A 25,825-nucleotide genomic window follows, 5' to 3' on the forward strand; every position below is an offset into this window, starting at 1 on the left:
AACAAAGAGTCATAGTTGTAATCCATTTTAGCATGTTGGCATCTAAAAGTGTCATGGCTCAGTCACTAGTGGATCCCAGGATGCAGAGACATGAGGCAAGGTAGAAAAAAGTGCAGTACTTTTAATAATGATAATAATCCAAACATAAGGAGATGGGAGAAGAAATGCCAGCACGCACTTTAAAACAGGGGTCACCAACGCGGTAGCCCGTAAGGACCAGATGAGTCGCCCACTGGCCTGTTCTAAAAATAGCTCAAATAGCAGCACTTACCAGTGAGCTGCCTCAATTTTTTAAATTGTATTTATTTACTAGCAAGCTGATCTCGCTTTGCTCGACATTTTTAATTCTAAGAGAGACAAAACTCAAATAGAATTTGAAAATCCAAGACAATATTTTAAAGACTTGGTCTTCACTTGTTTAAATAAATTCATTTATGTTTTTACTTTGCTTCTTTTAAAGAGAAAAATACAACCTTAAAAATGATTTTAGGATTTTTAAACACATATACCTTTTTGCCTTTTAAATTCCTTCTTTTTCTTTCCTGACAATTTAAATCAATGTTCAAGTATTTTTTTTTTTTATTGTAAGGAATAATAAATACATTTTAATTTAATTCTTCATTTTAGCTTCTGTTTTTCCGACGAAAAATATTTGTTAAATATTTCTTCAAACTTATTGTGATTAAAATAAAAAAATATATATTTTGGCAAATCTAGAAAATCTGTATAATCAAATTTAAATCTTATTTCAAAGTCTTTTGAATTTATTTTAAAATTTTTGTTCTGGAAAATCTAGAAGAAATAACGATTTGTCTTTGTTAGAAATATAGCTTGGTCCAATTTGTTATACATTCTAACAAAGTGCAGATTGGTTTTTAACCTATTTAAAAAATGTCATCAAAATTCTGAAATTAATCTTAATCAGGAAAAATTACTAATGATGTTCCATAAATTATTTTTAAATTTTTTTCAAAAAGATTCGAATTAGCTAGTTTTTCTCTTCATTTTTTTTGGGTTGAATTTTAAAGAGTCGTAATTGAAGATAAACTATGTTTCAAAATTTAATTTTCATTTTTTTTCCTGTTTTTTCCTCTTTTAAACCGTTCTATTAACTGTTTTTTTCATCATTTATTCCCACAAAAAACCTTCCGTGAAAGGAAAAAAAATGTACGACGGAATGACAGACAGAAATACCCATTTTTTAATATATATAGATTTATTTATTAAAGGTAAATTGAGCAAATTGGCTATTTCTGGCAATTTATTTAAGTGTGTATCAAACTGGTAGCCCTTCGCATTAATCAGTACCAAAGAAGTAGCTCTTGGTTTCTAAAAGGTTGGTGACCCCTGCTTTAAGACATCTGGAAAGTCTGCGTGCACTAGTTTTTAGTAGGAAATGCACACAACTCTTAATACATGAGGCCCCAGTTCTTCTGGTGTTGTTTGAAAGTCCCCACAATGCACCTCTTCGGGAAGAATGACCTTGTTGATCTCCAGCGGTGCTTTACTAACAAGACCATGCCAAAAGGATTACGTCCTGGAGAGGTGTATTGACAACAAACTCCCAGAAGAACTGGTCTGCACAGCTGGCGTCAACTGTCGGAGGAAGGAGGAAGTGAAGACAACAAAAGAAGTGCGTCAGAGGGGTGGAGCAAAGTCAGTCCACCCGCAAACCTCAGGTAAGTTCTTGTTTTGAGATATATATATATATATATATATATATATATATATATATTTGGAATGTCCATGGAATGTTTAGTACCTCGAACCTGTGGTCCAAAGGAACCTATGGTCCCGGAAACCTATTCTCTGGAACCTAAAGTTCCTGAAATCTTTAGTCCCTGGAACTTAAAGTTTCAGGAACCTTTAGTCACTGGAACCTAAAGTTCCAGGAACCTTTAGTCTCTGAAACCTTTAGTCATTGGAACCTAAAGTTCCAGGAGCCTTTAGTCACTGGAACCTAGAGTTCCAGGAAACTTTAGTCGCTGAAACCTGTAGTCACTGGAACCTAAAGTTCCAGAAACCTTTAGACCCTGAAACCTTTAGTCACTGGAACCTAGAGTTCCAGGCAACTTTAGTCACTGGGACCTAGAGTTCCAGGCACCTTTAGTCTCTGAATCCTTTAGTCAGTGAAAACTTTAGTCACTGGAACCTAAAGTTCCAGGAACCTTTAGTCCCTGAAACCTTTAGTCACTTTAATCTAAAGTTCTAGGAACCTTTATTCTCTGAAACCTGTAGTCACTGGAACCTTAAGTTCCTGAAACTTTTAGTCACTGAAACCTAGAGTTCCGGGCACCTTTAGTCACTGGAACCTAGAATTTCAGGCACATTTAGTCTCTGAATCCTTTAGTCAGTGGAAATTTTAGTCACTGGAACCTAAAGCTCCAGGAATATTTAGTCCCTGAAACCTTTAGTCACTGGAACCTAAAGTTCCAGGAACCTTTAGACCCTGAAACCTTTAGTCACTGGAACCTAAAGTTCCAGGAACCTTTAGACCCTGAAACCTTTAGTCACTGGAACCTAAAGTTCCAGGAACCTTTAGTCTCTGAAACCTTTAGTCACTGGAACTTAACGTTCCAGGAACCTTTAGTCCCTGAAACCTTGAGTCACTGGAACCTAAAGTTCCAGGAGCCTTTAGTCCTCGAAACCTTTAGTCACTGGAACCAAAAGTTCCAGGCACCTTTAGTCTCTGAAACCTTTGGCCACTGGAACCAAAAGTTCCAGGCACCTTTAGTCTCTGAAACCTTTAGTCAGTGGAACCTATTCCCTGGAATATTTGTTCCCTGGAACCTAAAGTTCCAGGAGCCTTTAGTCACTGGAACCTAGAGTTCCAGGAACCTTTAGTCGCTGAAACCTGTAGTCACTGGAACCTAAAGTTCCAGAAACCTTTAGACCCTGAAACCTTTAGTCACTGGAACCTAGAGTTCCAGGCAACTTTAGTCACTGGGACCTAGAGTTCCAGGCACCTTTAGTCTCTGAATCCTTTAGTCAGTGGAAACTTTAGTCACTGGAACCTAAAGTTCCAGGAACCTTTAGTCCCTGAAACCTTTAGTCACTTTAATCTAAAGTTCTAGGAACCTTTAGTCTCTGAAACCTGTAGTCACTGGAACCTTAAGTTCCTGAAACTTTTAGTCACTGAAACCTAGAGTTCCGGGCACCTTTAGTCACTGGAACCTAGAATTTCAGGCACATTTAGTCTCTGAATCCTTTAGTCAGTGGAAATTTTAGTCACTGGAACCTAAAACTCCAGGAATATTTAGTCCCTGAAACCTTTAGTCACTGGAACCTAAAGTTCCAGGAACCTTTAGACCCTGAAACCTTTAGTCACTGGAACCTAAAGTTCCAGGAACCTTTAGACCCTGAAACCTTTAGTCACTGGAACCTAAAGTTCCAGGAACCTTTAGTCTCTGAAACCTTTAGTCACTGGAACTTAACGTTCCAGGAACCTTTAGTCCCTGAAACCTTGAGTCACTGGAACCTAAAGTTCCAGGAGCCTTTAGTCCTCGAAACCTTTAGTCACTGGAACCAAAAGTTCCAGGCACCTTTAGTCTCTGAAACCTTTGGCCACTGGAACCAAAAGTTCCAGGCACCTTTAGTCTCTGAAACCTTTAGTCAGTGGAACCTATTCCCTGGAATATTTGTTCCCTGGAACCTAAAGTTCCAGGAGCCTTTAGTCACTGGAACCTAGAGTTCCAGGAACCTTTAGTCGCTGAAACCTGTAGTCACTGGAACCTAAAGTTCCAGAAACCTTTAGACCCTGAAACCTTTAGTCACTGGAACCTAGAGTTCCAGGCAACTTTAGTCACTGGGACCTAGAGTTCCAGGCACCTTTAGTCTCTGAATCCTTTAGTCAGTGGAAACTTTAGTCACTGGAACCTAAAGTTCCAGGAACCTTTAGTCCCTGAAACCTTTAGTCACTTTAATCTAAAGTTCTAGGAACCTTTAGTCTCTGAAACCTGTAGTCACTGGAACCTTAAGTTCCTGAAACTTTTAGTCACTGAAACCTAGAGTTCCGGGCACCTTTAGTCACTGGAACCTAGAATTTCAGGCACATTTAGTCTCTGAATCCTTTAGTCAGTGGAAATTTTAGTCACTGGAACCTAAAGCTCCAGGAATATTTAGTCCCTGAAACCTTTAGTCACTGGAACCTAAAGTTCCAGGAACCTTTAGACCCTGAAACCTTTAGTCACTGGAACCTAAAGTTCCAGGAACCTTTAGACCCTGAAACCTTTAGTCACTGGAACCTAAAGTTCCAGGAACCTTTAGTCTCTGAAACCTTTAGTCACTGGAACTTAACGTTCCAGGAACCTTTAGTCCCTGAAACCTTGAGTCACTGGAACCTAAAGTTCCAGGAGCCTTTAGTCCTCGAAACCTTTAGTCACTGGAACCAAAAGTTCCAGGCACCTTTAGTCTCTGAAACCTTTGGCCACTGGAACCAAAAGTTCCAGGCACCTTTAGTCTCTGAAACCTTTAGTCAGTGGAACCTATTCCCTGGAATATTTGTTCCCTGGAACCTAAAGTTCCAGGAGCCTTTAGTCACTGGAACCTAGAGTTCCAGGAACCTTTAGTCGCTGAAACCTGTAGTCACTGGAACCTAAAGTTCCAGAAACCTTTAGACCCTGAAACCTTTAGTCACTGGAACCTAGAGTTCCAGGCAACTTTAGTCACTGGGACCTAGAGTTCCAGGCACCTTTAGTCTCTGAATCCTTTAGTCAGTGGAAACTTTAGTCACTGGAACCTAAAGTTCCAGGAACCTTTAGTCCCTGAAACCTTTAGTCACTTTAATCTAAAGTTCTAGGAACCTTTAGTCTCTGAAACCTGTAGTCACTGGAACCTTAAGTTCCTGAAACTTTTAGTCACTGAAACCTAGAGTTCCGGGCACCTTTAGTCACTGGAACCTAGAATTTCAGGCACATTTAGTCTCTGAATCCTTTAGTCAGTGGAAATTTTAGTCACTGGAACCTAAAGCTCCAGGAATATTTAGTCCCTGAAACCTTTAGTCACTGGAACCTAAAGTTCCAGGAACCTTTAGACCCTGAAACCTTTAGTCACTGGAACCTAAAGTTCCAGGAACCTTTAGACCCTGAAACCTTTAGTCACTGGAACCTAAAGTTCCAGGAACCTTTAGTCTCTGAAACCTTTAGTCACTGGAACTTAACGTTCCAGGAACCTTTAGTCCCTGAAACCTTTAGTCACTGGAACCTAAAGTTCCAGGAGCCTTTAGTCCTCGAAACCTTTAGTCACTGGAACCAAAAGTTCCAGGCACCTTTAGTCTCTGAAATCTTTGGCCACTGGAACCAAAAGTTCCAGGCACCTTTAGTCTCTGAAACCTTTAGTCAGTGGAACCTATTCCCTGGAATATTTGTTCCCTGGAACCTAAAGTTCCAGGAACTTAAAAATCCAGCAACTTTTGGGGGAAAAAACGGGCGTATTGTTTCTTTCTTCACTCCCCCCAAACCGGCCACGTCCTGTCACTGTGGAATCCCTGGTCCCTAGGAAGTGTCCAGGCCGTGGGCGTGACTCTCGTCATCTCTTTAACTGCTGGTCAAACCTGCGACAGGAAATAAAATTAGCTGAAGTTCCCAAACCAGAAGGCGAAGTCAATAAACAGGAAACGTTACTGAGCGATGGCGTCCGGGATCATCAGTCGGTCGGTGGGGATGACGTGGGAGAGTTGGTCAAGATTTTGGATGAAACGAATCTTCTTGCTGAACTTGTCACTGCGGAACACAGGTCAAAGGTCAACGGGGGTTTTGGGCGCCGGCAGCGTTGCTACGGTGACCTCACCTGATGAAAGGCTTGACCACAGTGAGCAGGACTTTGAAGTACCAGCTGGGATGCACCACCAGTAGCCCTTTGAGGTCCTTCTTCAACCTGAAGACGGGCGACAAAGGCGGTGGGTGGCGTTGTCACGGAAACCGGTCGGCGAGAAACCAACGCACCTCCTGTCGATGGAGGTGTAGCACTGGCGCAGCCATCGGATGGACGGAAACTTGTTTCTGGGCGCCATGGCGCACAGGAAGACCAGCACGTAGTTCTCGGACACCATCAGGTCCAAGGTGCCCACCATGTACCTGCCGGCGCACACACGCTCGGTCACAAGCGCCGGCCGCGGTTCCGGGGATCTCGGGGCTCACCTGAACAGGTGCTCCATCACGTAGTTGTAGTCCTCAACCGTGTTTTCTGGAAGGTAGCACGACGTGAAGAGGATGATGGCGTTCATCCCGTCTCCATAGTAACCTGGCAGAGCATCAAGGCACGGTGGCATTTTACTTCTGAATGTGTTGGTGGGGGTGGGGGGGGGGGTGACCTCTGACCTCCGTGTGAAAGCACCTGGAGGTACGGCTCCAGGACGCTCATGTTGACGTTGTATTCCTGGCCGGACGGGCAGAACTTCCTCCAGCGGCGCCCTTCGCCGTCCACCTGGTCTAGGTCCATCAGGCCCGTCCCGCTCGGCTCCCCCTGGCCACAGGCCGCGCCCCTCGCCCCCTCCCTCTTCGTCTGAGGGAAGTCATCTGGGTCAAAGGTCACATGTCAGCCGGGGATCGTGCAACGCCCGCCCGTGTTTCCGCGTCCATCTCACCGTCCCAGTCCAGGTTGTGCGCCCCGTCAGACTCCGCCTCGCTGTCCGACGGCGTCTCCAGCGCCTCTAGGTTGATGTCGAGCGACAGCGTGGACGAGAGCGCCGCGGCGGAGACGGTGTCGCGACTTTGCTCGTGGGAGTCGGCGTGGCTCAGCGTCAGGCTGAGAGTCGGAGCTGCCAGCCGTTTCTTGGCTCCGCCCCCACCTGAGACTGTGTCGAGGAAGGGGGCGGGGCCACCATCACCATAGAATTTCGACAAAGTTCAAAGACTGCAAGAAGAAAAAACAATCACCTCCTGGCGGACCGACGTCGTCCTCGTCAAGTCTTCCAGAATCCCCTGGAGGAGGTCTGCGTACACACGTACACACACACACGTACACACACACACACGCACGTGATATATATATATTTAACACAACTCACACAAACTTGCAAGCTATGTAATTAAGTAGAGTAACCAATCATTTTAACTAATTAGTGTCACCAAGTATTGTAACTTAGTTGTGTAACCAAGCATTGTAACTAAGTAGTGTAAATAAGTAGTGTATATGTCTTGCGTGTATGAAAACTTGAAAATAATCTTTGAAGTCTTTGAAGTAAGAAGTGTAATTAAGTAGTGTAACCAAGCATTGTAACTAAGTAGTGTAACCAAGCATTGTAAATAAGTAGTGTATATGTCTTGCATGTATGAAAACTTGACAATAATCTTTGAAGTCTTTGAAGTAAGAAGTGTAATTAAGTAGTGTAACCAAGCATTGTAACTAAGTAGTTTAACCAAGCATTGTAAGTAAGTAGTCTATATGTCTTGCGTGTATGAAAACTTGACAATAACCTTTGAAGTCTTTGAAGAAAGAAGTGTAATTAAGTAGTGTAACCAAGCATTGTAACTAAGTAGTGTAACTAAGTAGTGTATGTCTTGCATGTATGAAAACTTGACAATAATCTTTGAAGTCTTTAAAGTAAGAAGTGTAATTAAGTAGTGTAACCAAGCATTGTAACTAAGTAGTGTAACTAAGTAGTGTATATGTCTTGCATGTATGAAAACTTGACAATAATCTTTGAAGTAAGAAGTGTAATTAAGTAGTGTAACCAAGCATTGTAACTAAGTAGTTTAACCAAGCATTGTAAGTAAGTAGTCTATATGTCTTGCGTGTATGGAAAACTTGACAATAACCTTTGAAGTCTTTGAAGAAAGAAGTGTAATTAAGTAGTGTAACCAAGCATTGTAACTAAGTAGTGTAACTAAGTAGTGTATATGTCTTGCGTGTATGGAAAACTTGACAATAACCTTTGAAGTCTTTGAAGAAAGAAGTGTAATTAAGTAGTGTAACCAAGCATTGTAACTAAGTAGTGTATATGTCTTGCGTGTATGGAAAACTTGACAATAATCTTTGAAGTCTTTGAAGAAAGAAGTGTAATTAAGTAGTGTAACCAAGCATTGTAACTAAAGAGTTTAACTAAGCAGCGTGACTAAGCTGTGTGGCTAGGTAGTGTAACCAAGCAATGTAACTAAGTAAGGAAAAGTAAGTACTGTAACTAAGTATAGTAAGTAAGCATTGTAACTAAGTAGTGTAACCAAGCATTGTAGCTAAGTAGTGAAAGGTAAGCAGTGTAACTAAGTATTGTAAGTACTGTAGTTTTACAATAATCTTTGAAGTCTTTGAAGAAAGCAGTGGAACTAATAGTGTGACAAGTTGTGTAACTAAGTAGTGCAACTAAGTATTGTAAGTACTGTAGTTTTACAATAATCTTTGACAAAAGCAGTGTCGCTAAGTAGTCTAAAAAGCTCAGTAACTAAGTAGTGTAACCAAGCATTGCAACTAAGCAAAATAACTAAGTAGTGAAAGAAAGTAAGTAGTGTAACTAAGTATTTTAACTAAGTAGTGAAATGTAAACGGCCCTTTGATGAGATGGTGACTTGTCCAGGGTATACCCCGCCTTCCGCCCAAATGCAGCTGAGATAGGCTCCAGCGACCCCCCGCCATCCCGTAAGGGACAAGCGGTAGGAAATGGATGGATGGATGAAATGTAAGCAATGTAACTAAGTATTGTAAGTACTGTAGTTTTACAATAATCTTTGAAGTCTTTGACGAAAACCAGTGTAAATAAGTAGTGTAACTACGCAGTGTAACAAGCTGTGTCACTAAGTAGTGTAACTACGCAGTGTAACAAGCTGTGTAACTAAGTAGTGTAACCAAGCATTGCAGCTAAGCAAAGTAACTAAGTAGTGAAAGAAAGTAGTTTTACTTAGTATACGTAAGTAGTGTAACCAAGCATTGTAACGAAGTAGTGTGACAAGTTGTGTCACTAAGTAATGTAACGAAGTATTGTAACTCAGAAAGTAGTGTTACTACGTAGTATAAGTAAGTAGTGTAGCTAAGCATCGTAACTAAGTTGTGTAACCAAGTAGTGACAAGCAGTGTAACTAAGCAATGTGAGTAAATAGTGTAGGAAGTGTTACCAAGCAGTGTAACTCAGCGGTGTAACTAGTTAGCCTGACTAAGCAGTGTTATTGAGTAGTGTAAATAAGTAATGACAAGTCAGCAGTCAAACTAGGTAGTGAAAAGTAAGCGGTGTAGTTAGGTAATCTAAGTAAGTAATGTAATTTAGTATTGTAATTAGGTCATCCGAGTAAGTACTAGTGTAACTTAATATCTTAAGTAATCTGAGTAGTCTAAGTAAGCATTGTAATTAAGTAATGTAAGTAAGTAGTGTATCTAAGCATTGTGATTAAGTAGTGTATCTATTTATTCTATTTGAGTAATCTGAGTAATTAGTGTAATTAAGTAATCTAAGCAAGTAGTGTAAATAAGTTATCCAAGTATGTAGGGTAACTAAGCAGTGTATTTAGGTAATCTAAGTAATGTAACTAAGCACTGTGATTAAGTAGTGTAACTAATCATTCATTGTAATTAAGTAATCTAAGTCGTGTAACAAAGAAGCGTATTTAAGTAATCTAAGTAAGCAGCGTAACTAAGCAATCTAAGTAGTGTAACTAGGCAGCGTAATTAAGTAATCTAAATAAGCAGTGTAACTAAGTAATCTGAGAAAGTAGTGTACCTAAGCAGTGTAAATAAGTAATCCAAGTAAGCAGTGTATTTCAGTAGTGTAACTAAACCGCATAATTGAGTAATCTAAGTAAGCAGTGTAACTAAGTAATCAAGTAAGTAGTGTATTTAAGTAGTGTAACTAAACCGCATAATTGAGTAATCTAAGTAAGCAGTGTAATTAAGTAACCTAAGTAACGTAACTAAGCAGTGTAAAAAAGTAATCTAAGCAAGTGTAACTAAGTAATCAGAGTAAGTAGTGTAACTAAGCTGTGTAAATAAGTAATCATGTAAGCAGTGTATTTCAGTAGTGTAACTAAACAGCATAATTGAGTAATTTAAGTAAGCAGTGTAATTAAATAATTAAGTAGTGTAACTAAACAGTGTAAATAAGTAATCCAAGAAAGCAGTGTATTTAAGTAGTGTAACTAAACCGCATAATTGAGTAATCTAAGCAAGCAGTGTAATTAAGTAATCTAAGTAGTGTAAGTAAGCAATGTAAATAAGTAATCCAAGAAAGCAGTGTATTTAAGTCGTGTAACTAAACCGCATAATTGAGGAATCGAAGTAAGCAGTGTATTTAAGTAGTGTAACTAAACCACATAATTAAGTAATCTAAGTAAGCAGTGTAATTAAGTAATTTAAGTAGTGTAACTAAGCAGTATAAATAAGTAATCCAAGAAAGCAGTGTATTTAAATAGTGTAACTAAACTGCATAATTGAGGAATCTAAGTAAGCAGTGTATTTAAGTAGTGTAACTAAACCGCATAATTGAGTAATCTAAGTAAGCAATGTAATTAAGTAATCTAAGTAGTGTAACTAAGCAGTGTAAAAAAGTAATCTAAGCAAGCAGTGTAACTAAGTAATCAGTAAGTAGCGTAACTAAGCAGTGTAAATAAGTAATCCAAGTAAGCAGTGTAACTAAGTAATCAGTAAGTAGCGTAACTAAGCAGTGTAAATAAGTCATCCAAGTAAGCAGTGTATTTAAGTAGTGTAACTAAACCGCATAATTGAGTAATCCAAGTAAGCAGTGTAATTAAGTAATCTAAGCAGTGTAAAAAAGTAATTTAAGTAAGCAGTGTAACTAAATAATCAGAATAAGTAGTGTAACTAAGCAGTGTATATAAGTAATCCAAGTAAGCAGTGTAACTAAGTAATCAGTAAGTAGTGTAACTAAGCAGTGTAAATAAGTCATCCAAGTAAGCAGTGTATTTAAGTAGTGTAACTAAACCGCATAATTGAGTAATCTAAGTAAGCAGTGTAATTAAGTAATCTAAGTAGTGTAACTAAGCAGTGTAATTAAGTAATCCAAGTAAGGAGTGTAACTAAGTAATCTAAGTAGTGTAACTAAGTAATCTAAGTAAGTAGTGTAACTAAAAAGAGTAATTAAGTAATCTGCATAAGCAGTATAATTAGGTAATCCAAGTAAGCAGTATAATTAAGTAAAGTAAGTAATGTAACTAAGCACTGTAATTAAGTAGTCTAAGTAGTATAACTAATTATTGTAATTAAGTAATCTAAGTAAGCACTGTCCATCCATCCATCAATTTTCTACCGCTTATTCCCTTTGGGGTCGCTGGTGCCTATCTCCGCTACAATCGGGCGGAAGCCAGCGTACACCCTGGACAAGTCGCCACCTCTTCGCAGAGTAAGTAGTGTAATTAAGTAATCTAAGTAAGCAGCGTAACTAAGCAATCCAAGTAGTGTAACTCAGCAGCGTAAGTAATCTAAGTAGTGTAACAAAGCAGTGTAAATAAGTAATCCAAGTAAGCAGTTTATTTAAGTAGTGTAACTAAACCGCATAATTGAGTAATCTAAGTAAGCAGTGTGATTAAGTAATCTAAGTAGTGTAACTAAGCAGTGTAAGTAAGTAATCCAAGTAAGCAGTGTAACTAAGTAATCCAAGTTAGCAGTGTAATTAAGTAATCTAAGTAGTGTAACTCAGCAGTATAATTAAGTAATCCAAGTAAGCAGTGTAACTAAGTAATCCAAGTTAGCAGTGTAATTAAGTAATCTAAGTAGTGTAACTCAGCAGTATAATTAAGTAATCCAAGTAAGCAGTGTTATGAAGTAATCTAAGTAAGTAGTGTAACAAAGCAGTGTCGATAAGTAATCCAAGTAAGCAGTGTATTTAAGTAGTGTAACTAAACCGCGTAATTGAGTAATCTAAGTAAGCAGTGTAATTAAGTAATCTAAGTAGTGTAACTAAGCAGTGTAATTAAGTAATCTAAGTAAGCAGTGTAACTAAGTAATCCAAGTTAGCAGTGTAATTAAGTAATCTAAGTAGTGTAACTCAGCAGTATAATTAAGTAATCCAAGTAAGCAGTGTTATGAAGTAATGTAATTAAGCATAATGTAGACAGGTGGTGTGTAGACGGGTTGTGTCGTACTTGTGTTGTTGCGTACCTGGGGAAGTTGTCACCTTCTTGTCGCAGCTCCAAGTTGACGATGTCACTGTTGTTGTCATTAGGGGATGTCCTGTGACCACACACACACAAACATCAACAGTGTGCAAGAAAGGTCAGACACACACACATACACACACGTACTTGTCAGTGTTCATGATGTTAGCGATGATTCCGACGAGTATGCGACCGTGTGTGTGTGTGTGTGTGTGTGTGTGTGTGTGTGTTTCCGTGAGTGTCAACAGGTTTGTCTGCATTACAGAGGCCGGCTGCTCTCTGATTGGTGCAAACTCACCTCCTCCATGACTTGTCAAGGTTGGTGTTTGTGTTAAAGGGTGAGAGGTGAGCAGGAGCCTACCCCAGCTGCCGCTAGAAGACAGTGTAAGAACCCACACAGGCGGCAGGAAAACATGCGTCACCTTTGAAGTCGTGCGTAGACTTAATCTCTAATCATCTCTGACATATTTGAGGTGAAAAGTCAAATATTGTCACATTTTATTCTTGATTTGAATTACAAATGTGGACTTGAATTCCAGCAGAGGACAAATGTTTTTAGGACGACGGACAGGTCAAGACCCTCCTCTGTCGGCCATCCTGCTGAACTTCTCCTCCAGAGCACGCTCGCTGATGGCGGGCAGGCCGTGGTCCAGAGGGCAGCCGTCCACCAGGCTGTTTGTGGGCGTGGGCGGCACCCGAGACTCCTCGTCTTCGCGCGCCCTCAGGAAGTCTTTAACGAGGGGGAGCAGCTTCTTGCGGGACGCCAAGGCGTTTCCTTGGGGACACGAAAGCGGTGTGAGCGAGAAGCGAGTCACAGCGCGGCCGGCGCCGCGTTACCTTGGTGATACGCCGTGATGCGAGGATGAGGGCTGCTGATTGGACAGAGGTCGAGGGCGGGGTTTCCCGTCTGCTCCAGGTACTGGCTCACCTGGAAGGAAGCGCAGGGGGTTGTCGTGACGCGGCAGGTGGAGCAGTTGCCATGGTTACAGCTGTACCTGCTCCCTGCAGGCGGTGCTGTGGCTGAAGAGGGCGAGTTCTCTGATTGGCTCGTTGCCCTCGGTGAAGGAAATGCTCATCATGACGAGCAGCTCAAAACCGAACTTGAGACAGAATTGTGAGAGCTCCGCCTCCAGCTCCGCCCTTTGCAAAAACACCTGACAAACACACTTTTTAGCAACCAGGTGAGTGTCATCACATTGTGAATGTGAATTATATTTATATAGCGCTTTTCTCAAGTGACTCAAAGCGCTGTACATAGTGACACCCAATATCTAAGTTACATTTTAAAACCAGTGTGGGTGGCACTGGGAGCAGGTGGGTAAAGTGTCTTGCCCAAGGACACAACGGCAGTAACTAGGATGGCACAAGCGGGAATCGAACCTGCAACTCTCAAGTTGCTGGCACGGCCACTCTACCAACCGAGCTATGCCGCCCCACATCACATCCCTCATTTTTTTGTATACCGTATTTCCTTGAATTGCTGCCGGGGCAATAATTAATTTAAAACCTCTTCTCACTCCGGCACTTACCAAAGGTATGCAATAAAAATTTGAGTGTGATGTAAGCTTGGACCTTAAATCCTACTGAATAGCTCTTAATCTTCTTCCCGTTATGCGATTTCAAATTACCGGTATTGAAATCAGCCTCCTCCATTTTGAAAATGATGACAGGGAAAGTGTCACTTGTGACGTCAAAACTTTGACCAGGCGGTAATACTAAGTATGCGCTAATTATTTGGGGAAGCGAGTTTGACCAGGCAGTAATTCAAGGCAGGCGCATACTATATGCCATGCGGCAATTCAAGGATATACGGTATACTGTTTTTCAAAACACCTGACATATAAACTGTGTATATGTACATAATTTCTCCATTTTTTTTTTAAACATAACTTCTTATATACATGTTACAGGTTATATATCTTTTATTATTGAATGTATCAAATGTGATGAATATTTAATGGACCACGATGGAAACAAGCCTTTTGGCTTTTTTTTGCAATCCATTTGCCTTTTTCAAAGCATTACATGGATTCAATTCTTTAAAATGCCAATAAACTGCTCAATCAAGCAATCCAAAGACGCGTATAGAGAAAGTATGGTCAACTCGGTTTCGAAACTGGTAGCAAACATGGCGCCCTGTAGTCACATGAGGGGCTTTTGACCAATCAATTCGGAGATTGTCTGGCGGCACCCGAGATTCCTCTCTCTGATTAGTCCAAAGCCCCTCATGTGACTACAGGATGTCAACTCTGAAACCAAGTTGTCCATACACGCCGAAGAAAGTTTGGACAACTCGGTTTCAAGGTTGGCCTCTAAATGGTGCCGAGTGGTCACGTTAGGGGCTTAGGACCAATCATTTAGGAAACCCTCTGGCCATACTCTCTCTGATTGGTCCAAAGCCCCTCATGTGACTACAGGATGTCAACTCTGAAACTAAGTTGTCCATACACGCCGAAGAAAGTTTGGACAACTCGGTTTCAAGGTTGGCCTCAAAATGGCGCCGAGTGGTCACATGAGGGGTTTTGGACCAATCCTTTATAAAACCCTCTGGCCATACTCTCTCTGATTGGTCCAAAACTCCTCATGTGACTACAGGATGCCAACTCTGAAACCAAGTTGTCCGTACACTCTGAAGAGACTACAGACAACTCGATTTCAAAGTTGGCCTCAAAATGGCGCCAAGTGGTTACGTTAGGGGCTTTGGACCAATCATTTAGGAAACCCTCTGGCCATAGTCTCTCTGAGTGGTCAAAACATGACCACTCGGAGCTATTTGAGGCCAACTCCGAAACCAAGTTGTCCATAAACTCTGTACACGGTTCTGCATCATACCAGAGCCGTGTACGGAGAGAGTATGGACAACTCACTTTCAAAGTTGGCCTCAAAATGGTGCCGAGTGATCACGTGAGGGGCTTTGGACCAATCATTTAGGAAACCCTCTGGCCATACTTTCTCTGATTGGTCCAAAATCCCTAATGTGACTTCAGGATGCCAACTCTGAAACCAAGTTGTCCATACACTCCGAAGAGACTACAGACAACTCGATTTCAAAGTTGGCCTCAAAATGGCGCCAAGTGGTTACGTTAGGGGCTTTGGACCAATCATTTAGGAAACCCTCTGGCCATACTCTCTCTGATTGGTCAAAACATGACCACTCGGAGCCATTTGAGGCCAACTCCGAAACCGAGTTGTCCATACACTCTGTACACGGCTCTGCATCATACCAGGGCCGTGTACGGAGAGAGTATGGACAACTCGGTTTCAAAGTTGGCCTCAAAATGGTGCCGAGTGGTCACGTGAGGGGCTCTGGACCAATCCTTTAGAAAATCCTCTGGCCATACTCTTTCTGATTGGTCCAAAGCCCTTCATGTGACTACAGGATGCCAACTCTAAAACCAAGTTGTCCATACACTCCGAAGAGACCTTTGACAACACGGTTTAAAAGTTGGCCTCAAAATGGCGCTGAGTGGTCACGTGAGGGGCTTTGGACCAATCATTTAGGAAACCCTCTGGCCATACTCTCTCTGATTGGTCAAAACGTGACCTCTCGGAGCCATTTGAGGCCAACTCCGAAACCAAGTTGTCCATACACTCTGTACACGGCTCTGCATCACACCAGAGTCGTGTACGGAGAGAGTATGGACAACTCACTTTCAAAGTTGGCCTCAAGATGGCGCCGAGTGGTCATGTGAGGAGCTTTGGACCAATCATTTAGGAAACCCTCTGGCCACACTCCCTCTGATTGGTCAAAACATGACCACTCGGAGCCATTTGAGGTCAACTCCGAAACCAAGTTGTCCATACACTCTGTACACGGCTTGGCATCACACCAGAGTCGTGTACGGAGAGAGTATGGACAACTTGGTTTCAAAGTTGGCCTCAAAATGGTGCCGAGTGGTCACATGAGGGGCTTTGGACCAATCATTTAGAAAACCCTCTGGCCATACTCTCTCTGATTGGTCCAAAACTCCTCATGTGACTACAGGATGCCAACTCTGAAACCAAGTTGTCCATACACTCCGAAGAAAGTTTGGACAACTCGGTTTCAAGGCTGGCCTCAAAATGGTGCCGAGTGGTCACGTTAGGGGCTTAGGACCAATCATTTAGGAAACCCTCTGGCCATACTCTCTCTGATTGGTCAAAACATGACCACTCGGAGCCATTTGAGGCCAACTCCGAAACCAAGTTGTCCATACACTGCGTACATGGCTCTGCATCACACTAGAGCCGTGTACGGAGAGAGTATGGACAACTCGGTTTCAAAGTTGGCCTCAAAATGGTGCCAAGTGGTCACATGAGGGGCTTTGGACCAATCCTTTAGAAAACCCTCTGGCCATACTCTTTCTGATCGGTCCAAAGCCCCTCATGTGACAACAGGATGTCAACTCTGAAACCAAGTTGTCCATACACGCCGAAGAAAGTTTGGACAACTCGGTTTCAAGGTTGGCCTCAAAATGGCGCCGAGTGGTCACGTGAGGGGCTTTGGACCAATCATTTAGGAAACCCTCTGGCCATACTCTCTCTGATTGGTCAAAACATGACAACTCAGAGCCATTTGAGGTCAACTCCAAAACCAAGTTGTCCATACACTGCGTACACGGCTCTGCATCACACTAGAGCCGTGTACGGAGAGAGTATGGACAACTCGGTTTCAAAGTTGGCCTCAAAATGGCGCCGAGTGGTCATGTGAGGGGCTTTGGACCAATCCTTTAGAAAACCCTCTGGCCATACTCTTTCTGATTGGTCCAAAGCCCCTCATGTGACTACAGGATGCCAACTCTGAAACCAAGTTGTCCATACACGCCGAAGAAAGTTTGGACAACTCGGTTTCAAGGTTGGCCTCAAAATGGCGCCAAGTGATCACGTGAGGGGCTCTGGACCAATCATTTAGGAAACCATCTGGTCATACTCTCTCTGATTGGTCAAAACGTGACCTCTCGGAGCCATTTGAGGCCAACTCCGAAACCAAGTTGTCCATACACTCTGTACACGGCTCTGCATCATACCAGAGTCGTGTATGGAGAGAGTATGGACAACTCGGTTTCAAAGTTGGCCTAAAGATGGCGCCGATTGGTCACGTGAGGGGCTTTGGACCAATCCTTTAGAAAACCCTCTGGCCATACTCTTTCTGATTGGTCCAAAGCCCTTCATGTGACTACAGGATGCCAACTCTAAAACCAAGTTGTCCATCCACTCCGAAGAGACTATGGACAACACGGTTTAAAAGTTGGCCTCAAAATGGCGCCGAGTGGTCACGTGAGGGGCTTTGATACTCTCTCTGATTGGTCAAAACGTGACTACTCTGAGCCAATTTGAGGCCAACTTTAAAACTGAGTTGTTCGCAGTCTCTCCATACATGGCTCTGCAAAACACTAGAGCCGGGTATGGAGAGAGTATGGCGAACTCGGTTCCAAAGCAGGTAGCAAACATGGCGCCCTCGGTTTGTTCAAAATCTCCTCACGTGACTACAGTACGCCATTCATGGTACCAACTAGTTGGCCATACTCTCTCTGTACATGGCTCTGCATGACACGTGTCAGTACTGACCTCTAGGGGCAGGTAGAGGACCGACACGGCGAGAGAGAAACTTCCGGAGAGACTCTTCATGTCCTTCAACAACATTTGTTCCGTGTTGAGACCTGAAGAGCACGACGTCGTTAGCGTCGACATCACTAAAACATCACCTTGTAGTCGGCGGCCTCACCTGACACGTCGAACTTGGCGCTGTGCAGAGCCTTGAAGAGAGCGTCCCGCGGTGGCATGGAGGGGAATCGCGCCTCCAGCGCCGCCACGTACTGACTGTCTTTGGGCGTCACCTTGCCCGCCGCGGGCGCCATGTTGACACAGTCTGTCAGGATCGTAGCTAAAGCAACAAACCGGCGCTCGTCAAGCATACTGCCGCACTCAGGGAATGGGGGCGGGGCCTACGGGGGTGGCTACCGTAGAGAAGCTCGGCGAGCTGCTGGTCGAGGATCTCCGGAGCTTTCTGGATGAGGCGTTCTGTCACTAAGGTGGCGCAGGAGCCCACCATCTCCACGGTGACGGGGCAGGAGGGGCGGGGCTCTCTCTCCAGCAGGTGATGGTCTATCACCTCCACCACCGCCCCCTCCAGGTCACTGTCTGAACTGGAGACGCAAAAGAGGCGTGGCTGCTCAATCTCCCAATCCACTTCATCTTACAGTTTACCTGGGAAGGATGTTGTGGTCCACCAAGGTGAGGAGGAGCCGCCCAGCTCTTCGGAGAGCTCCCAAGTTCAGCTGGTCCCGGAAGAGCAAAAGGTCCGGTGACAATCCGGCCTTCCTCAGCAGGAACACGTTGTCCGGACGAAGAACCAGGTCGGCCTGGCGGATGTTGAGCAGCGGGAGGCTGAGCGTCTCACCCCCGCCCGTCTGTTAAGAGATGCCGTGCGGGCGTTACAGGGCCGAGGGGCCGCTGATGGGTAATCGGACGGCGCCTCACCTTGGACAGGAAGTAGGCATACGCGAGGGTTGACACCATGGAATCCAGGTCACAGGCTTCGTTTCCCAGAACCACATGGAACGCCTGTCCCGATGCGTCCGTGTTTGCCTGGAAGAATGAGAGCAGGACTCAAATCATCCAAAGGGAGGGTTTGCTGTTTACTATTTGTTCCAGGTTTGTGCTCTTATTTTGTTACATCTGTTTCCTGTCTGTCAAGCTCTTTTAAATGAGAAAAATAAATAGATGTACTTCTATATCTTGTATAAAATTATCCTTTAAAACTTCTAATTGGTACTCGTCGCTAGCTGGCAACTAGAGCCCTCAAAATAGAGCCTAACATTAAAAACCTAACATGAATAAAATAAAGTGTGATTATTATTTAAGTTTTAATTGTAAACCTGGTACAATGAGTGACTTTTTAAATCCAAACAAAGTAGTTTCAAAACCTATGTTGGAGCCTATCTATATTATTGATTTATTAATTGTTTTGACAATGAAATCAAATAATGCCAATGACGATGTTGATGAATTATTGGATGTTTTAGAAGAATTATGATTGACTGGTGAGCCACTTCCTCCTTCTATAATTAAGAAGACAGGACAGCTGTAGGCTCCTTTTGTCTGTCTGTCATGTTGAAGAAGTGAGGAGTGAAACAGTTTATTTACCGCTAAATAAGTTATTTTGATTATGTTGAAGTCAACCACGTAGAATATTTTGTTTGTGAAGATAAATTATAATAATTTTGAATCTAGAAATATCTCCGCAAGTGGTTATTAAGGAATTTGGTGAGTCATAAACCTACTCCTCAGGACTACTCTGCAATCTTTATTTCTTATATTTTTTCGAACTTTTTTGAACGCAAGAGTAGCCGTAACAACCTAAAAGTAATAAAATAAATTGTGATTATTATTAAAGTTTTTATTTTAAACCTGGTACAATGAGTGACTTTTTAAATCCAAACAAAGTAGTTTAAAGGCCTACTGAAATTAGATTTTCTTATTTAAACGGGGATAGCAGGTCCATTCTATGTGTCATACTTGATCATTTCGCGATATTGCCATATTTTTGCTGAAAGAACATTGACGATAGAATTCGCAACTTTTGGTCGCTTATAAAAAAGCCTTGCCTTTACCGGAAATAGCAGATGATGTGCGCGTGACGTCACGGGTTGTAGGGCTCCTCACATCCTATTCGGACCGAGAAAGTGACAATTTCCCCATTAATTTGAGCGAGGATGAAAGATTCGTGGATGAGGAAATTTAGAGTGTAGGACTAGAAAAAAAAAAAAAGGCGATTGTAGTGGGAGCAATTCATTTGTTTTTAGACACATTTGCTAGGATAATTCTGGGAAATCCCATATCTGCCTATTGTGTTGCTAGTGTTTTAGTGAGTTAAATAGTACCTGAAAGTCGGAGGGGTACTTTCAGGTACCCCTCCGCGTCTGTGTTTACACCAGAGTCTCTGGGGGAAGTCACGGCAGCTGCACCCGGACAGAAGCTATGCTGATCTCCGGTAAGAGCCGACTTATTACCACAATTTTCTCACCGATCCGATATGATCCATAGTAAAGCTTCACCTCCGGGAATTTTAAACAAGGAAACACTGTGTGTTTGTGTGGCTAAAGGTTAAAAGCTTCCCACCTCCATCTTTCTACTTTGACTTCTCCATTATTAATTGAACAAATTGCAAAAGATTCAGCAACACAGATGTCCAGAATACTGTGTAATTATGCTATTAAAGCAGACTACTTATAGCTTGGATCTGGCTGGAAAATAATGTCCGCTACAACCCGAGACGTCAAACGTACGCGTCATCATAGGAGTCATCATACCGCTACGTTTTCAACAAGAAACTCAGCGGGAAATTTAAAATTGTAATTTAGTAAACTAAAAAGGCCGTATTGGCATGTGTTGCAATGTTAATATTTCATCATTGATATATAAACTATCAGACTGCGTGGTCGGTAGTAGTGGGTTTCAGTCGGCTTTTAAAAAGACAACATGAATAAAATAAATTGTAATTATTATTAAAGTTTTAATTTTAAACCTTGTACAATGAGTGACTTTTTAAATCCAAACAAAGAAGTTTAAAGACCTAAAATAAATTGTAATTATTATTAAAGTTTTAATTTTAAACCTGGTACAATGAGTGACTTTTTAAATCCAAACAAAGTAGTTTGAAAAACCTAACATTAAAAAAATTATTTGAATTATTATTAAAGTTTTAATTTTAAAATTGGCACAATGAGTGACTTACTAAATCCAAACAAAGTAGTTTGAAAAACCTAACATTAATAAAATAAATTGTAATTATTATTAAAGTTTTAATATTAAACCTGGGCAGCACGGTGGAACAGGGGTTAGTGCATCTGCCTCACAATACAAAGGTCCTGAGCAGTCCTGGGTTCAATCCCGGGCTCGGGATCTTTCTGTGTTGAGTTTGCATGTTCTCCCCGTGACTGCGTGGGTTCCCTACGGGTACTCCGGCTTCCTCCCACTTCCAAAGACATGCACCTGGGGATAGGTTGATTGGCAACACTAAATGGGCCCTAGTATGTGAGTGTGAATGTTGTCTGTCTATCTGTGTTGGCTCTGTGATGATGTGGTGACTTGTCCAGGGTGCACCCCGCCTACCGGCCGAATGCAACTGAGATAGGCACCAGCGACTCCCCGCGACCTCAAAAGGGACAAGCGGTTGAAAGTGGATGGATGGAATTTTAAAGGCCTACTGAAAGCCACTACTACCAACCACGCAGTCTGATAGTTTATATATCAATGATGAAATATTAACATTGCAACACATGCCAATACGGCCTTTTTAGTTTAATAAATTACAATTTTAAATTTCCCGCGGAGTTTCCTGTTGAAAATGTCGCGGAGTGATGACGCGTATGATGATGTGTGTTTGTGACGTTATTGGTTAGAGGGGACATTTTAGCCCAGCACCACTTACGGCTAAAAGTCGATTCTTTTCATCGCGCAATTACACAGTATTCTGGACATCTGTGTTGCTGAATCTTTTGCAATTTGTTCAATTAATAATGGAGAAGTCAAAGTAGAAAGATGGAGGTGGGAAGCTTTTAGCCTTTAGCCACACAAACACACGGTGTTTCCTTGTTTAAAAATCCCAGAGGTGAAGCTTTTCTATGGATCAGAGCGGTCAAGCGAACATGGATCCCGACTACATGTCAACCGGCAGTTTTCGGTGAGAAAATTGTGGTAATAAGTCGCCTCTTACCGGATATCAGCGGAGCTTCTGTCCTGCTGCAGCTTCGTGACTTCCCTCAACACACCCGTGGACACACTCCTCCGACTATCAGGTACTATTTAACTCACTAAAACACTAGCAACACAATAGGCAGAGAAGGGAATCCTAGAATTATCCTAGTAAATGTGTCTAAAAACATCTGAATTGCCCTCACTGCAATTTTTTTGTAGTCCTTCACTCTAAATTTTGTCATCCACGAATCTTTCATCCTCGCTTAGATGGGGTAATTGTCGCTTTATTGGTCTGAATAGCTCTCGCTGCTGGAGGCTCACATTATAAACAATATTAAGATGTGAGGAGCCCTACAACCCGTGACGTCACGCGCACATCGTCTGCTACTTCCAGTAAAGGCGAGGCTTTTTTATTAGCGACCAAAAGTTGCGAACTTTATCGTGGATGTTCTCTACTAAATCCTTTCAGCAAAAATATGGCAATATCGCGAAATGATCAAGTATGACACATAGAATGGACCTGCTATCCCCGTTTGAATAAGAAAATCTCACTTCAGTAGGCCTTTAAACCTGGTACAATGAGTGACTTTTTAAATCCAAACAAAGTAGTTTGAAAAACCTAACATGAATAAAATACATTGTAATTATTATTAAAGTTTTGAATTTTAAACCTGGTACAGTGAGTGACTTTTTAAATGCCTACTGAAACCCACTACTACCGACCACGCAGTCTGATAGTTTATATATCAATGATGAATTATTAAAATTGCAACACATGCCAATACGGCCTTTTTAGTTTACTAAATTTCAATTTTAAATTTCCCGCAAGTTTCTTGTTGAAAATGTCGCGGAATGATGATGCGTGCGCGTGACGTCACGAAATATTAGCGCTGCACCACTCGCGGCTAAAAGTCGTCTGCTTTAACCACATAATTACACAGTATTTTGGACATCTATGTTGCTGAATCTTTTGCAATTTGTTCATTTAATAATGGAGACTATAAAGAACAATGCTGTTGGTGGAAAGCGATGGATTGCAGCTGTCTTTAGCACCGAGACACAGCCAGTGTTTCTTTGTTTGTTGTGAAGCAGAGCGGTCAAGAGAACATGTTTTCTCTACGTCAACCAGCATGTTTTTGGATGAGGAAATTGTGATATATATCTTACCGGAGAAATCATTGGATTATTCATCGTCCTGCAGCAGCTTTCAAAAAAGGCAGCTGTGAGCTTGGCTCCTCGGCTTCTCTCTGAGACACTTCGTGTTCACTGCAGCCATCCGACCTCAAAGTATGCCTTTACAATCTTTAAAATCTCACTAAAACACTATTAAAACAATAAGCAGATAAGGGATCTTCCAGAGGCTTCATGGTGGCAGAGGGGTTAGTGCGTCTGCCTCACAATACGAAGGTCCTGCAGACCTGGGTTCCATCCCAGGCTCGGGATCTTTCTGTGTGGAGTTTGCATGTTCTCCCCGTGAATGCGTGGGTTCCCTCCGGGTACTCCGGCTTCCTCCCACTTCCAAAAACATGCACACCTGGGGATAGGTTGATTGGCAACACTAAATTGGCCCTGGTGTGTGAATGTGAGCGTGAATGTTGTCTGTCTATCTGTGTTGGCCCTGCGATGAGGTGGCGACTTGTCAAGGGTGTACCCTGCCTTCCGCCCGATTGTAGCTGAGATAGGCGCCAGTGCCCCCCGCGACCCCAAAAGGGAATAAGCGGTAGGAACGATCTTCCAGAACGATCCTAGTAAATGTGTCTAATTACATCTGAAACGCTCACACTTCCGCCGCCCGGAGCTGTCGCTTTTTTTTTTCTTTTCTAGTCCTTCGCTATCAATATCCTAATTCACAAATCTTTCATCCTCACTCAAATTAATGGGGAAATTGTCTCTTTCTGCTGGTGGCTCCCATTAAAAACAATGTGAATATTTGCGGAGTCCTGCAACCCGTGACGTCACGCGCACATACTTCCGGTAAAGGCAGGGCTTCTCTATTAGCGACCAAAAGTTGTGAACTTTATCGTCAATGTTCTCTACTAAATCCTTTCAGCAAAAATATGGCAATATCGCGAAATTTGTCAAGTATGACACATAGAATGGACCTGCTATCCCCGTTTAAATAAGAAAATCTAATTTCAGTAGGCTTTTAAATCCAAACAAAGAAGTTTGAAAAACCTAACGTGAATGAATTAAATTGTAATTATTATTAAATTTTTAATTTTAAACCTGGTACAATGAGTGACTTTTTAAATCCTATTTGTAGCACTTCAGTTGACGCATCACTGACATCTAGTGGCAAATATATGTAGTACACATTCCTGCTCGAAAAACGACACTTTTCTTTTGGCGAGATCTCAAGAGTGTGTGTTTATGTGCGTGTGTGTGTCTGCGTGTATTTTACCTTGACTGCTGCGTGGCAACTCGACAGAAACTCCTCCATGCTCGCTAACCCTGCTAGCTGCTAAGTGTTAGCTGCGAAGCCGTTGGCGGTTCCGGGCAAGTGAGCAGTGCGCGCGTGCATGTACGCGCGTGCGTGTGTGTGAAAGGTCACGTTGCCTTCACGGACCAGTCAGTGTATGATTTGCTCATTGAATTTTCGTTCTCTTTTTTGTTGTTGCCGAAGAGCATTAACGACATTAAAAAAAACCCCGATGTGATTTTCATTTTATATTTAAAATAACCGATAATTAAAATCCCCACTGGAAATATGTGACGTAGCGTTTATGTAATTGCATGCATGTTCGAAATAAACCAATTACACTACAAGTAAACAAAAATAGACCCAAGCGGATGTTTGCTCATTTGCAGTCACCGGAAATGTTCATTTCAAAGTAAAAGCGGGGATATTTACTTCGGTCCCCGTGTGACTGTTGTGACTCCGGCTAAAAATGCATTTGGAACCCAACTTGAAAAATATTTTGAAACGAACAAAAAACATCTACGCACATACAATACAAACTAAAAAACGGACCAAACCATATGTTTTTTTTTGAAAATGTAATTTCGTTTATATTTTACTGTATTTCCTTGAATTGCCGCAGGGCATATAGTATGCGCCTGGCTCGAATTACTGCCGGGTCGAACTCGCTTCCCAAAATAATTAGCGCATTCTTAGTATTACCGCCTGGTCAAACTTATGACGTCACGAGTGACACTTCCCCTGTCATCATTTTCAAAATGGAGTAGGTTGATTTCAATACCGGTAATTTGAAATCGCATAAAGGGAAGAAGATTAAGAGCCATTCAGTATGATTTTAGGTCCAAGCTTACATCACACTCAAATTTTTACTGCATGTTTTACTGCATACCTTTGGTAAGTGCCGGAGTGAGAAGAGGTTTTAAAATAATTAGCGCATGCTTACTTTTACCGCATGCCTTTGGTAAGCGCAGGAGTGAGAAGAGGTTTTGAATTAATTAGCGCATGCTTACTTTTACCGCATGCCTTTGGTAAGCGTAGGAGTGAGAAGAGGTTTTAAATTAATTAGCGCCCCGGCGGCAATTCAAGGAAATACGGTATTTGCAATCTGTGGTTGTGTTCCTTAATTTGAATGTACATAAATGAAGGTGTGTGTTGCTGAGCCCGACCTGGACTGGACCTGGTTTTAAGAACCCTTTAAACCAGGGGAGTCAAACGTACGGCCCGCGTGCCAGATCAGGCCCGCAAACAGGTTTTAGCCGGCCCGCGGGATGAGTTTGCTCAATATAAAAATAAGCGGAAATTTTTTAATTAAAGAAACGGCTGTTCTAAATGTGTCCACTAGATGTCACAATAGCAATTCTGTGTATCTTTGGAGATCAGGGGTTGGCAACCTGCGGCTCCGAAGCCGCATGCAGCTCTTTGATCACTCTGATGTGGCTCAGCCGCATACTTGCCGAGTCTCAAGATTTTTCCGGGAGGTTGTCCGGATTTCAGTGCCTTTCCTAAAAATATCCCTGGGCTAACATTCTCCGGTTTTCACCCGCATAACTATTTTGAGGGCGTGTCGTGGTGATAAAGCTTTTACCGTTCTTTAAAACATAGCGTCACGCCCGCCTTCACGCCATGCTATCTGCATGCCATGTAGCATCCGACCCCTGCTAGCACACATCATCCACTGCAAGGCATACTTGATCAA

At 42.3% G+C, this 25,825-nt stretch overlaps 2 protein-coding genes and 1 long non-coding RNA gene across 6 annotated transcripts; 1 reads left to right on the top strand and 2 right to left on the bottom strand.

Annotated features, from left to right (window-relative positions):
- Positions 1–101: 101 nt before the first annotated feature.
- Positions 102–12,429, bottom strand: bnipl (BCL2 interacting protein like). 4 transcript variants are annotated; one of them, XR_009803481.1, is made up of 11 exons: positions 12,180–12,429; positions 12,037–12,108; positions 6,876–6,931; positions 6,584–6,793; positions 6,318–6,515; positions 6,138–6,240; positions 5,943–6,074; positions 5,788–5,874; positions 5,622–5,720; positions 2,489–5,551; positions 102–1,864 (listed from the first exon to the last, which is right to left on the bottom strand). XR_009803481.1 is itself a non-coding variant. In XM_061881855.1 (10 exons), exons 1-10 carry the CDS (start codon positions 12,290–12,292, stop codon positions 5,527–5,529), a joined length of 1,095 nt encoding a protein of 364 aa, XP_061737839.1. In that variant the 5' UTR covers positions 12,293–12,429; the 3' UTR covers positions 102–5,526. The 4 variants fall into 4 exon arrangements, 1 of the variants encoding a protein (XP_061737839.1); XR_009803480.1 differs by having other exon boundaries at positions 102–1,880; positions 2,409–5,551; XR_009803479.1 differs by having other exon boundaries at positions 2,169–5,551.
- Positions 11,612–13,167, top strand: LOC133539729 (uncharacterized). The gene is made up of 2 exons (XR_009803482.1): positions 11,612–12,505; positions 12,572–13,167. It is a non-coding gene; the product is annotated as an uncharacterized LOC133539729 (long non-coding RNA).
- Positions 12,514–24,442, bottom strand: prune (prune exopolyphosphatase). The gene is made up of 9 exons (XM_061881853.1): positions 24,112–24,442; positions 18,492–18,599; positions 18,219–18,421; positions 17,973–18,157; positions 17,737–17,895; positions 17,580–17,671; positions 13,028–13,186; positions 12,870–12,960; positions 12,514–12,807 (listed from the first exon to the last, which is right to left on the bottom strand). The coding sequence occupies exons 1-9, from the start codon at positions 24,148–24,150 to the stop codon at positions 12,605–12,607; spliced, it is 1,239 nt and encodes a 412-aa protein (XP_061737837.1). The 5' UTR covers positions 24,151–24,442; the 3' UTR covers positions 12,514–12,604.
- Positions 24,443–25,825: the final 1,383 nt, after the last annotated feature.

The sequence above is a fragment of the Nerophis ophidion genome, linkage group LG21, assembly GCF_033978795.1.
Source record: "Nerophis ophidion isolate RoL-2023_Sa linkage group LG21, RoL_Noph_v1.0, whole genome shotgun sequence".
NCBI lineage: Eukaryota > Metazoa > Chordata > Actinopteri > Syngnathiformes > Syngnathidae > Nerophis > Nerophis ophidion.

What these genes read in the sequence shown, in the direction of transcription:
- bnipl (XM_061881855.1), bottom strand. Translation starts at nt 12,292, where the DNA reads ATGCAGACAAACCTGTTGACACTCACGGAAACACACACACACACACAC. An exon ending in AACATCATGAACACTGACAA is followed by an intron (nt 12,109 to 12,179) that starts GTACGTGTGTGT and finishes GTGTGGTCACAG; the next exon opens with GACATCCCCTAATGACAACA. An exon ending in GCACAACCTGGACTGGGACG is followed by an intron (nt 6,516 to 6,583) that starts GTGAGATGGACG and finishes CCTTTGACCCAG; the next exon opens with ATGACTTCCCTCAGACGAAG.
- prune (XM_061881853.1), bottom strand. Translation starts at nt 24,150, where the DNA reads ATGGAGGAGTTTCTGTCGAGTTGCCACGCAGCAGTCAAG. An exon ending in CGCCAAGTTCGACGTGTCAG is followed by an intron (nt 17,672 to 17,736) that starts GTGAGGCCGCCG and finishes CGTGCTCTTCAG; the next exon opens with GTCTCAACACGGAACAAATG. An exon ending in TCCTCTACCTGCCCCTAGAG is followed by an intron (nt 13,187 to 17,579) that starts GTCAGTACTGAC and finishes TGTGTTTGTCAG; the next exon opens with GTGTTTTTGCAAAGGGCGGA.